This window comes from Colletotrichum jinshuiense, chromosome 1 (assembly GCF_051148585.1).
Source record: "Colletotrichum jinshuiense chromosome 1, complete sequence".
Classification (NCBI taxonomy): Eukaryota; Fungi; Ascomycota; class Sordariomycetes; order Glomerellales; family Glomerellaceae; genus Colletotrichum; species Colletotrichum jinshuiense.
Genome location: NC_139302.1, coordinates 5,007,332 through 5,019,988, shown reverse-complemented (window position 1 = coordinate 5,019,988; position 12,657 = coordinate 5,007,332). Strand labels below are relative to the sequence as shown.

Genomic DNA, 12,657 nt, shown 5'->3' with positions numbered 1-12,657 from the left:
GAGTTACTAAAAGAGATGTTAATGATGCGATGCGCAAGGGAAGAGTAAAATAACAGACGGAATATTGCACGAAGCTGAAGGTTGTTCACAAGATCCTCACGTCTCGAAGTGGGTTGTGAGAAGAGAAACGTCTAGGTGTAGTAAGAAAAAGAGAATGTGAAGAGGGAAGGCACAATATCAGAAATAAGAATAAGAAAGTAATTTGGCTCCTGCCTGGAGGAGGACAAAAGGTGAAAGAGTTCACTAGCTTGACCGCTTTTAGAATGTTGGTGAGTATTCATGTAGACAAGTAACAGCATTAATTTCTTTATTCTTTATACTGTCTTCCCAGGCCGTTAGTATCCTCTAAGTGATGTGAAATGTTGAGAACCTACCTGATAATCGTGAAACCAAAGCATCTGATAACTCCAAGACATCGGACAAACAGAACTACAGGGAACGCTTCCTTTTATTATTCAAGGAACTGTCAGTAGAAGTCCAGCTGATCATTGGATCTACACTCTGGTTAAGCTCGCTAAATACCACCAAGTTGAGATAAAGCAAATGCTCAAAAAGTCGAGGCAAAGAGTATTTTTCGAGCAAAACCTACAGGTTGCTTGGCTAGTCCGATAACCTCTACAGCGTGCCTCTTTGCAGAGGGTTGCAGATATGTTCTATCTTCCATAGAGAACGCTAAATTAATTGCCTGGTCACAAATAGCAAAGTCCAGAAACACCAATGTATTGAAGTAAACAGATCGCAGCTCCTTTCTCTACGTACATCAAAGACCGGCCCAGTCATCCCCGGTGCGCCGTCTGACATGAACTGGCAGCCAAACCCGCAGCCTTTGTCAGTCTGGCTTAGAGCAACTTCGTACATTGGCCTATGGCATTTCAAGGATAAAGCCAGAGCAAAGACAAACGTCACTCGATTTGTATGTCAGCTCATTCCATGCGAATGGGAACCGGCAACTAAGGGTTAAGGTTAGTCACTAGCTAAGTTATGCTCCCGTTACAAGGACTAATTCTCCGAAGCTTATAGAATTGCAGGAAGATGCCGCCTCGTTAAGTGAATTGAAATCCAATCTTCCCCTTCCTAGAAAGAAACTTATCCCAACATGAATGACATGTAAAAAGATGAGAATGAAAACAATTGATGCCAGTATCAGCCCTCGGCCAAGGGAGCAAAGTATTTATTGTGGAGTGGTATGTCGTCAACCGTATTAGATAAGCGGCGAGCACAAAAGAATCTCAAGACCGACGCAAGGTCCCAAAGCAGCGAAGACCAAATCTCTGGGGCCTAGGCGGTTTAAGGTGAAAACACCCCGGGCTGGCATTAGTCATTAATTGCCTGTTTTGTTAGATGATCGGTGTAATTCCCGAGCCGATCTCCACGGAATACGCATCCTTAGTCCCGCCGACGCTTTGTGACGCCTCGGCATTGTCAGCCCAATTCGGCGACTCGCTCAACATCAAGTCTAGAAGGCGAGTTACCGTTTCTTCGAAATGTAATTGCCTCATGTAGTCCAAGAGCTAAGCTGCACCTCACTGGATACCGGACTTCGGACGAGTCATCCGGGCCGTCCCAAATGGCGCCCTGGTACCGCAACAGCTGTTCTCCGCCCAGGAAGTCGGGCTCTTGATCCAGCCCGAGAAACACCAGCCCGACCCTGGAAATTTCGAAGGCATCAAAAGAACTCACATCGCCCCTCATAATAGCCCGACATCTACCTAGTACTGAAGGAAAGAATTGCGACGAATATTTCAGTCTCACTCTTCCATATCCTCGCCACGTTATTTCCAACCAAATATATTTCCGTCCGCCACAATGGCATCATTGCATGGCAACCGCGCCCTCTGGCTCTCGTCCTACTCGGAGCCCCTTAAAGTCATTGATCTCCCCATCCCGGAAGCCCCCACGGGCACGGTGGTTGTGAAGATCCTTGCGGCGCCAATAGTTCCCTACACACATCTCGTTCATACAGGCAAACTTCCTCAACTCAACATTGAACCTCCTTTCGTCCCGAACCCCAACGCCATCGGCCGAGTCCACGCGGTTGGCCCCGATGCCGTGCGTGTCAAACCCGGCGATCTCGTCTACGTCGACGCAACAACCCGCGGCCGCGATGACCCGGTCAACGTCATGGTCATGATCGGTCACTTGGGCGGAGCCGGAAACGCGGGTCAGAAGCTGATGAAGGAGTGGCGTGACGGCTCACTGCAGCAGTACCAGAAGGTCCCCCTCGAGAACGTCTACCCCCTGAATGAGAAGCGTCTCTTCGGCGAGCTTGGCTACAACCCCGCGGTTTTGCAGTCCATCGCCCACTACTCCGTCGCCGCCGGCGCCCTTCTGGAGGCTGCAGACATCAAGGTTGCCGAGACCGTAGTCGTCGGGCCCTCTGGCGGCTCATTCGGTGGTCTAGCTGTCGAAATCGCCCTCACCGTTGGCTGCAACGTCGTCGCCCTCGGGCGCAGCGAGAATAAGCTCGCAGCGATGCGCAAGAAGCTCAACAACAACCCGCGTCTCAAGACCGTGGTCATGACAGGTGATGACGAGGCTGACGCCGCGGCGATCTTGGCAGCGACACCCAACGGCGCGGGAGCCGACGTCTTCAACGACTGGACGCCTGGTGAACTGAAGAACCCGCCTTACCTCAACGCCGCGCTGCGTACGCTGAAGCGCGAGGGCAGGATAATCCTGAGCGGCGGCGCAAGCGAGACACTGACGATCCCGTACGCGATGGTTGGGATTAAGAATTTGAAGCTGCAGGGCAAGTGGATGTGCGAGCGTCCGACACTGCTGCAGCTGATCAACATGATTGAGGGAGGTCAGCTGATGATTGGCGAGGAAAGCGGGACAGAGGTGGAGGTTTTCTCACTTGATCAGCATCATGAGGCGACGGAGTATGCGAGGGTCAACGGCGGGTGGAGGAACTACACTGTCATTGCGCCGAATACCTGGTAGTCTTGCTTCGAAGCTGTGAGCGGCTTCGTTGCAAATTCCATCCATTGTGATTCTGCCTGAGCAATACGACTGGTTACAAATGCTGCAGCCCGATAACTGAGCCCCCATAGAATACCCAAAGACACGGCTGTTTGTTTCTTCAAACTATGCAGCTTGGTAGCAAATACCAAGGTCGATAAAACACTCACTCCAAGCCGTAAGATTCTTTAATGAGATACCCTAAATGAGTTTGGATAGTCTCCTTATCCCACAGCCGTTTTGTCTGCCAACGGCTCTTGTGTCACACTCCTCGTACTTCGGATTGGTCAGGAGACACTACTTCGTTTGTCAATGCGTTTTAGCGGTATGCGCGCGGGCATGCTGGGTCTTCTTGGACGGTTTCACTCTGGATGGCATGGCTGAATTTCAGTGCATGTAGACAGTGCCGACAGGAAGAGGGGGGCAGGCAAAGGTCAAATTGGCGACGAAAATATGACAATCCAAGATTGCCTGAGGAGGCAGGCTTCCGATAGCCTTGATTTGCCTGCTCTACCTGGAACATGGTTTTCTGAAGTGCTCCAATGAAGCCGCAAAGTGAAGTGATCCTAGTCTGTCTAAACTGTGCTTCCATGCGGCTAGGTGCTGTTCCTGGTTTCAGGGCAACGGTTTGTTACCTCCAGCTCCTTCGTTTGAAGTCTATCGATGCTTCTCGTTTGCCTGTCGTGAAAAAAGCCCGTATATCTGCAGATTCCCTTCGGTGAAGCCTGCATGACTCTCTCAAGCCCGCTATTGAAGCCGACTTTAGTACACTTCAAACAGCATGTTCCAACGCCCGAAGAGAGTGCCAGCCGGATCAAGAAGCCCTCACCCGAACAGAAGGTCTGTGCGGAGCCACGGGCTAGCGGGCTAGCAGGCGTGATCGCTCCCGCCGTCCACTAATTTAACGCTCCTGCCTTAGCTCGACATCCCTGCTCCCACATGGGGCGTTTGCTTGCTACCTGTTGGGGTAAAGGACCCCGTGAGGAAGGCGGCAAGAAAGGCAACTTCCTTCCTCCAACCAACCAACCAACCAACGGATACCTAGTATGCAGCACCTGCCTCATCGCCTCTCTCATCTCAGCCTGAGGCTTTAGTAGCTGCCGGGCACCTCCCTCACTCACGTCGCCTTCATTTCTTCATTTCACTCCAGCCTTCTCCCCGTCCACCACGAACCTGCCGTCGTGGCAGGACGGCAGAGAGTCCATCCCCACGTCGCGCATCTACAGTGAGAATTGCCAGACGTCTTCTTCTATCCATCCGCTCTCAGGCTGGATTTCTGACCCATAAGATACTCAGTCTCTTGCACATCCTTCGGCTCACCATCCGTCAAGTCGCGACGCGAGCGAACCCTTTGTGACTTCGGTTCCCCATCAAAACGCGCTACCGATTATCGCTTGCGCATCACGTACGCATCGCAGAACATATCACAGTGCATTAGCTTCTCATTCCGTCCGTTCCGGTGGTCATATTATTCCATCTCTTCTCCAATCGCCCGTTTGCTCATCTCATTCGGGTTGGAGTGCCATCCCGGCGTCATGGCGGACCGCTCAGCTGTTGATCCAATGGCAGTCGCCACGGCGAGTTTGATGAGTGCGATTCAGGGCTATGTTCGTGCTGCCGTGGCCGCTGAGAACGCCAGCCGAGAGGCCCAGCCTCACTCTCACGCAACCCTCCAAGCTCGGCTTGACGCCGCTGTTCAGGAGAATGGCGAGTTGAAAGATAAGATCAAGGAGATCGAGAGTAAGAAAACCATTCGTGACCTTCGCAAGCGCATGTTTCTTAGATCCCGCCGTCGTAGTTTGCCTGCACTAACATCGACCAAGCAGAAGAGAGAGACACCGTCAAGGCCGCCCTTTCCACATACATCGGCATTGCTCTTCCAGAGTCCAAGCTCAACCGTCATCTGCGCTTCAAGTCCACCAAGTTCTTTCCATTCCAGAAGCTTCCCATGGAACTGCGAATGAAGATTTGGAAGCTCGCACTTCCGGGAGGCAGAGTGTTTGATCTCTCTATGTCAGATGGCCATTTCTCTCGTGTCCTGCGTCTTCCACCGCACCAGAACAACGGACAGGCGAACCCGGCCATGGCCATGCGTCAGGCCTCCGGCCTCGCAGAGATGTGCGTAACAGCTCACAAGACACCAAAGCTCCGCCTGGCCTGCAAGGAGGCCAACCGGGCCTTCCATGAGGCCGGCGGTTTCGAGTTCGGTCTGTTTGGCACCTCTTACAAGGGCCTCTGGTTCAACTACACTGAGGACATCCTGTACGTCAGGGAGGAGCCCCGAGACTGGACGAACCTCGACATGTCGCGCATTCTCAGAGTAGCATTGCCGCATACTAGATTAATGAATAAGGGCGACTGCACCAACAAGATCGACATGGTTCTCGACCACTTCACCTCCTGTCGCGAGGTTATTATGTTACAGACAATGGAATGGGATATCCGCTCGTGTCTGTCGAGTCCCCGCCTACCCGCCAAGCTGTTCCCTTTGCAGGACGACAACCCCGTCAGCAGCCACGACTATCCCAAGGAGCTTTCGACGGAAATAGGAAACGTTGCTCTTTGGGGAGATGTCAGGCGCGTGGTCGAGCATATATGGCGAGAGCATGTGGTTGAGGTCAAGCACCTTCCTGAGAGCCGAATCCCCCAGTTCAAGGGCGTGGAGATGGTTAGAGCTCGGCCTAGCTACTTTGACTAGGCTGGAAATTTGGTTTTAATTTTCCATGAAGATTATTGCATTGGGCTGTGGTATGCAGCGCTTTTAGGCAAAACAAGGGGACTCACGGCGTTGGGTTTGGGTTTCTTCTCGGCAGGGTAAAGTAGCATACTTCGCACCAGCGGGCGTCTGTCCTCTTTCGTTGTTAGTTTGTTTCTTCTTGTCTTGTTCAGCATGACCTGCCTAATTAATAGCTGTAAAAGCCGTGTCCAGAATTTTGGAGACTTCGCTCTAGTCGTTGTTAAACAGTACTTCATTGTCAACCCCCAAATCATGGCATACCCGTAAAGCACTACACAAATATCGCTTACTGTAGGTAGGGAAGGAATCACCTGGTTACTTGTGGTCGTCATCGTAATGTCTTACTTAACCTTATGACGTCGAGCCAGAATAGTTCTTTGCGCCACTCCCTGGCAGTAATAAGTCTTCAAACCTCTCTTCACGAATGGTCTAGTTAGTTTACGATATTGCTGTATTCATTCTGGATAATTTCTCAGAACATGAAATTCGATACAAATCTACAAGCATATATTTCTCGTCTTTGCATCAATGACCAAGTTCACCGTATCGTTGGTCCCTGTTCAATGTCCGTCAAGGCGATTAATTTGTGCATCGGGGGGTCTCGAAAGTTTGCAACAGCCCCGGGATCCATGGGACTGTTATTCTTGTGTTTTTGTACTTCACCAGTCTGTTTGGTTTTTTTGGTTGCGAGAACAGCCCCCTGACCCCAATCTTTGGGTTCCATCAGTTCCGTGGTTGTATATTTTCTTCGTCGCTTATTTGCTGGTAGCTTGTGTTCTTATTCTTCAGCACTTCCTCACAAGAGACGCTTCTCGGGTTAGACCTGACTTGTGTAGACCTTACGAGATGGTCTTTATGAGCTCGATGACTCACGAGGCAGAAGAAGACGATCACGACTCTGTATATACTCAATATTTTACATTCTAGAGCCTTTTCTTTCCGACTGGGCACTATCTTCTGGCTTTTAAACACGCTGTGGGGTTCGTCCTTGGGAGCTTGCGAAGGCGGCGGCGCGTGCGACTGGCATGGATGATCAGGATGGCAACATAGCGTTTGAGTATTTTGGGAAAAGCTGGCAATGAAAGATATATGTTATTCAAGGGAACTCCTTAATTAGCATTGAAAGAGATGAGCCGACGTAATATGAGATGTATGATCAGGCGGACCAGCTTCGTGGGGAGGGGGCAAGGAAGGTGCAACCGCAAATTATTCAACTTCATAATTTAAATATCTCACATCCCTAATTTCTACTCTTCCCTTCTACTTTTTCTGTCTTTCCTCCTTTCTACTTGTCTTCAAGCAATTGCCTGTTACAAACGCTACAAATCCGTGAGACCGCACCCGCCTTACGCAAAATTTCTCTCCTACCTTCCTTGCCCTTTTGCTTACTCTAGCGTTCTTTCCAACCTCAACACCTCACCTTCAAGTGTTACCATTCCTTTCTATGATCAGCTCGTCCGGTCAAATTTCAATCTTCTAAACAAAAGCTTTCTGAATACAACTACCAGATAAAATGGTCTCCCTGCTCGATATGGAAGAGCTCTTTAAACTGTTCAAGGCCTCAGCTGAGAGTCACGCCGCGCTGGCAAGCATACAAGTCAATCTGTCCAAGCAGATTTCAGAAATGACAGCCCTGTGCCCCGAGAATGACAAGTCATCTACAAGATCCTCCCTAGTAAGCGAGCTTGCCTGTCAGTATTACTGATGCAATATTTTGATTTTATAAGTAGAAGGCTGACAGATGGAGTGCAACAGCAATTCAAGAGGCACTGAAAAAGGTTACGAACCTGCAGGATGAGCTCATGAAGCATCAGACAGCTATGGTTCTTAACTGCCACACGCAGCGGCCGCAGGGTACCTCTCCCGGCAACTCACCATTTTATTAACATGTCACCTTTGGGAACCCTTAGACTAACCTGTTGTCAGCAGTTCAAATATTTTACAAGTTCTGCCAACTGCCTCCCGAGGTCAGAATACGAATTTGGGAGATGGCATTGCCCGATACTCGCATATTTGAGCCATTCGTACAAAGAGACGGCAATGTTGCACTCCACAAAGCCCATAAGCCACCGGCCATCCGAAGTGTTTGCAAAGAGGCGTGGCAGGTCACAGAAACATCCGGGTTCTTTGCGTTCGGGAGAAAATATACGGAGGCCTACAGTGTCTGGTTCAATCCTAAAAGAGACATTGTTGTTGTTGAGGCGCTCAGTCAAATTCCCATCAATCGCCAACTCATAGGGCTGCCGCTCAGGAACGTCGAACTCATCGCTCTTGGCTGTAACGCCTTCACCACCCTTCAAGACTGCGAAGATGTCATCTCATGGGTTGTCGACTTCGTGCCGTGTTGCAGCGAGATCATAATTTTGACACTCCCTCAGCATAAGGAGCCTCGCACAACGAGATCAAGGCCTAAACTCTTTAACCTGAGGGACGAGGACACTATATGGTCAGTCCAGGATGGAGTACCCGAAGAAATGTTTGAATTCGACGAGAATGTCACTTGGGCGGACTTAAAAGAGCAGCTAGAAATGGTATTCCAGAGCTACATTGTAGACGTGAGGATTCAATTTGATGTTCCTGAGATCAAGGGCATGGAGCTACTACGTTAGAGGAAGCCGCAGAGAATTCATGGGGTGCGGGTTTCAGAATCTCCCAACCATTATTCTATAGAGCCTTTCAGGAACTTCCAAATACCCGAGATATAATAATTAATATTATTTACATTTCCTTACCCACACGATATGTGTGTTTAGTTCCGAGGCTTTGCCTGAAAGTATCGTTTGGGAGATGCCTCTCTCTCTCATGGATATCAAGGGTCAACTCTCAGTCGGGCCAATTTTTCACGTTGGAGATTTTGAACTAAGGCATATATTTAATATGACAAATTATTTTCTGTCAACTTCCTCATGTGGTTTCAGGTTATCCTTCGGCGACTGACGGTGAAGAGTGGTGAACGTGGAAGTTGAACTCAGATGGAGATAATTCTTATTTTTCAAAAAGAGGATCACAAAGAAACCCCAGTTTTAGAGGACATCTTTCTATTATAATAGAAATCCTGGGCCATTTCCTAGGTAAACACCACAGGTCAGAAGTGCAGATTTTGCTCGGTCCAAAGACGGCAGCGGGCGATGCATTCAGCTGAACCGTGTCCAAAACCCCCACATGAAAGTATCCATTATAATTCAGAACAATGACAAAAGATTTGGTGAAACTAAGAACTACTTTACACTGGATCTTTGTTCTCGACGGCCACAAACCAGGGTGTGAGAATACAACATGCGACCGATATGGTCATGGATTTCAGACATTTGCCGCGCCATAGACAAAAGTCTTTGAACTATTGATTGATGTTCTCGTACATTACAATAATATGAATTGCTACGACTTATGAGACGCCCCAACTTTCAATAAGATTGCACTATGCAAATAGGTGCTACCTCCTCGCTCATCGAGTGGGCTAATCCAGCATGGACTCCGGGGGGAGGGATTGTGTAACCTCGACGGAAATTCCATAGATATGATAATAAGTTTTTCACTGGTCCAATCTCTCTGTTCTCATTATTCTTGAAACTCTAAAATTAGAACACGAAGACCGAAGGCACTGAAGGGAGCTCTGGAGTCAACCCCCCCCTACGCAAGTTGTATCATGACCAGACTTCAAAAGTCGATACCAGCATTCCCTGATCCACTGTTAATATCGGCCTAAATATTACCTCATGCAGTTTAAATATGTGTCACATTTATAAATTCACGGTTGTCCTAGAAGCTGACGACTCTTAATCGCCAGGTTGTCCACCAGCCCAACATTCATTCGCAAAACTGCCTCGTAAGGTACTTTCTTTCTCACATTTCGTTCTTTACTTTTCAACAACTCACCCCTTGCCGCAATGTCATTTTACAATCTGGTACATTTTGCCGCTATCGCCGCCTTGAGCATCAGGCTCGCCGCTGGAGAAGCCGCTTTTTATGTGTCAATGTCACCCCAAAAGCTTCAGGGGAGTCCTGCGATGACCGTCAACGCGCCCGGCTCATGGACTACCGTTCCATACCATTATCCGCCTGCCAGACCCTTTCAAACCATATACGAGCTCCCCGGTTCAACTCCGCACGTAATTGGAACGCCCTCGTCCCGCTTGAGAAGAAAATATGCAACCCCTATGACTGAGCAGCGCAGAATCTGCAACGATGAGGAGGATTTCAACCCGCACCCCGACATCGACTCTTCGAAGCAACTAAAAGGTGCGGTGATCTTCTGTAGCCAGATCCACGGGGATTCAGGTTACTTGGGGCCTGGGGTACTCTCTGAACGCCTTGAGTTCAGGGATTTAGGGGGTGTGATCCATCATTTCAAGGTCGAATGGGCAGCGACTTGCGTAACGGCCGTCGACATGCAGCTTGTACGGCTTCCTTTGAGTCTTGAATCAGCAATAAACTGCGCCAAGATAATGAGGGGAAATTATCTGAACTGTGAGTACCGCCGCTGGGAGTCAATGGAGAGCGAGACCATCGCATTCACACATGAGGGCCTTAGGTGTCAATGGTGGAGTGGGTGGCAAAGTACAAGTCGGCTGTCTCATTTACACATATAACGGAGGCGTAACAGCGGTTTACGACTGGTGATGAGCGACTAAACATATTTTAGTCCAGGACATCTTAACAGATTGGAGCGGCCCTACAAAGAGTCTCTTTGCACATCGTTTAATGTAATAACCGGACGTTGGCCTCTATTTCTTTTCTGTTGCAAACACTATATATGGATTGTTAAAAATTTGCTAAATATATGCAGAAAACAACAGGCTCTATCTCAGGTATGCGACAAACAAGGCCTATCTCTTTAGATTTGGTGGGATAGCAGTGCCTTGTCATCTCCGTTGTTTGCTCCAAACAGAATGCAATACTGCTCCAAGAGATGCCGGGAGTACAACTACTAATTATTTCCTTGTAAATTAAATTAGTCCCCCTTCAAGTTCTGTTGCTTCCTTTCACGTTAAAAACAACGCTCCAGAGAGCAACGAGACATCAAAGCAAGCGTAAATAGACGGTGAGAGTGTGAGACTTAGTACCGCAGAGTGCTCGCCGCATACTTTACCAATTATAACCTATTAATTAGGAATTATTAATACAGCATGATAACTCGGAAGGTCACATAAAACGCCACAGAAACGTCATTAACTTCAATAAGGCGACTTGCGTCTGCATTTAGGAGTTCAGACCAAACTTCTCCGAGTCACTAGCCGAGTCGCACTAAACTATTTCCAATTGAGCTGAAGATATTTAGCAGAAATCTGTTCTGAGTTAGTTACATATGAGAGTACGTGTATTTTAAAATATGGATTAGAAGACGCCTATAGTGAAGAAAGCCGGGGAAGAAGAGGCAAATGAGATATCCTGCAATGGGATCTCAAGAATACATCTAGTGGGCCGTGCGCCGACGCTAGTCTTGGAAAGGTATGGTGCGGGGTAGGTAAGCTACCTGAGAGAGGTCGGCCTGCCTGGCGTGCGTCGTCGCGGGGCAGCTTTCTCCTGGGTTCCATCTTCAACACCATCTTCCACATTCCACTGACCAGACCTGCGCTCCTCGGAATCGCGAAGATGTCTACGGTTCACATAAAGTCTGCGGGCGAGTTCCAGAAGCTCTTGTCGAGCTCCCGCATAGTCGTCGCTGACTGTAAGTACCATCTGGCTACCGAAGCCGCCACACCCCTGCCACCCGATCTCGAGTGACGCCAACATATCATTCATTGGCGGTCTGTGGTCGAAGTCCTTCCATGCCTTGGCCTGCTACTTGTCATAGAGTCATCGCGATGCCTGAATCATTGTTTTGATATCTATCATTCACACCAATGACCGACCTTGGTTGCTGACAAATTCGTTTCCAGTCTACGCCGATTGGTGCGGTCCCTGCAAAGCCATCGCGCCCCTCTACGACCAACTTTCGTCATCACTGTCCAGGAAGAATGTCGTCACCTTCGTCAAGATCGATGTCGAGTCCCAGAAGGAGATCGCGTCTACCTACAACGTCACCTCTCTTCCCACCTTCATGATCTTTCGCGAAGGCAAGACAATCGAAAAGGTCCAGGGCGCCGACCCTCGCAAGCTTCAAGAGGTGGTTAAGAAGCTGGCGAAGGAGGTTTCTGAGAGTGGATCCGGATCCGGAGCAGGTGAGGCATCGGGTAGCTCTGGCGGAGGCAGCTGGAGAGGTGCGGACCTTCCTCGTGGCTACGGCGACATCACGGATCAGGTCGAGGCTAGAGGTTGCGAGCTGCTGAACGCTGACGAGGACTTTGGCCCTGTTCGCGTTTTGTTCGATCCATCCAGGCCCAGCGCTTTGACCAAGAAGCAGGGCGCAAAGGACTGGGTTGAGAGCGGCGCCGACGACCAGCTCCTGCTGTTCATGCCCTTCCAATCTATGCTGAAGCTGCACACCCTTCAGGCATGAACCCCCCGACGGCCACACATGGAGCGATATGTTGCTAACTGATACGGCGTAGCTTACCTCCCTTCCTCCTGCTGACGACGACGACGACGAGGCCCCGATGCGTCCCGGTACCATCCACCTCTACACGAACAAGCCGCACAACCTCGACTTCGGCGAAGCCGACGATACTCCCCCCACGCAAGCCATCACCCTCACCGATAAGGACTGGAACGCCGACGGCACCGCCAATATTGGTCTTCGTTTCGTCAAGTTCCAGAACATCAACACCTTGATTATCTACGTCACCAAGGGTGACGGCGACGGCGAGAAGGTGCGTCTCGACCGAGTGCGCTTGATTGGCGAGTCGGGAGAGAAGAGAGAGATGGGCAAGCTGGAGAAGATCGGCGACGAGGCCGGAGAGTAAAAGCAACGGCGTTTCGAGATGGACCGATGGAGGTCATAAAACTCTGCACGCATGGCCCACGCGACGAGAATCATGAATAGAGCAAGCAGTAGCCATAGAAATTTCCGGCGACCTTGG

At 49.7% G+C, this 12,657-nt stretch overlaps 3 protein-coding genes across 3 annotated transcripts; all 3 read left to right on the top strand.

The window, feature by feature from the left end:
* Window positions 1–1,806: 1,806 nt before the first annotated feature.
* EsH8_I_001308 (MDR/zinc-dependent alcohol dehydrogenase-like family protein) lies at window positions 1,807–2,943 on the top strand (the record flags this gene model as incomplete). The annotated part of the gene is made up of 1 exon (XM_083268721.1): window positions 1,807–2,943. One exon carries the CDS (start codon window positions 1,807–1,809, stop codon window positions 2,941–2,943), a length of 1,137 nt encoding a protein of 378 aa, XP_083119159.1.
* A 1,553-nt stretch (window positions 2,944–4,496) lies between these two features.
* On the top strand, window positions 4,497–5,659 carry EsH8_I_001307 (2EXR domain-containing protein; the record flags this gene model as incomplete). Its single annotated transcript, XM_083268720.1, has 2 exons — window positions 4,497–4,701; window positions 4,785–5,659. The coding sequence occupies 2 exons, from the start codon at window positions 4,497–4,499 to the stop codon at window positions 5,657–5,659; spliced, it is 1,080 nt and encodes a 359-aa protein (XP_083119158.1).
* Window positions 5,660–11,290: 5,631 nt separating this feature from the next.
* EsH8_I_001306 (PITH domain-containing protein) lies at window positions 11,291–12,540 on the top strand (the record flags this gene model as incomplete). Its single annotated transcript, XM_083268719.1, has 3 exons — window positions 11,291–11,366; window positions 11,578–12,131; window positions 12,190–12,540. The coding sequence occupies 3 exons, from the start codon at window positions 11,291–11,293 to the stop codon at window positions 12,538–12,540; spliced, it is 981 nt and encodes a 326-aa protein (XP_083119157.1).
* Window positions 12,541–12,657: the final 117 nt, after the last annotated feature.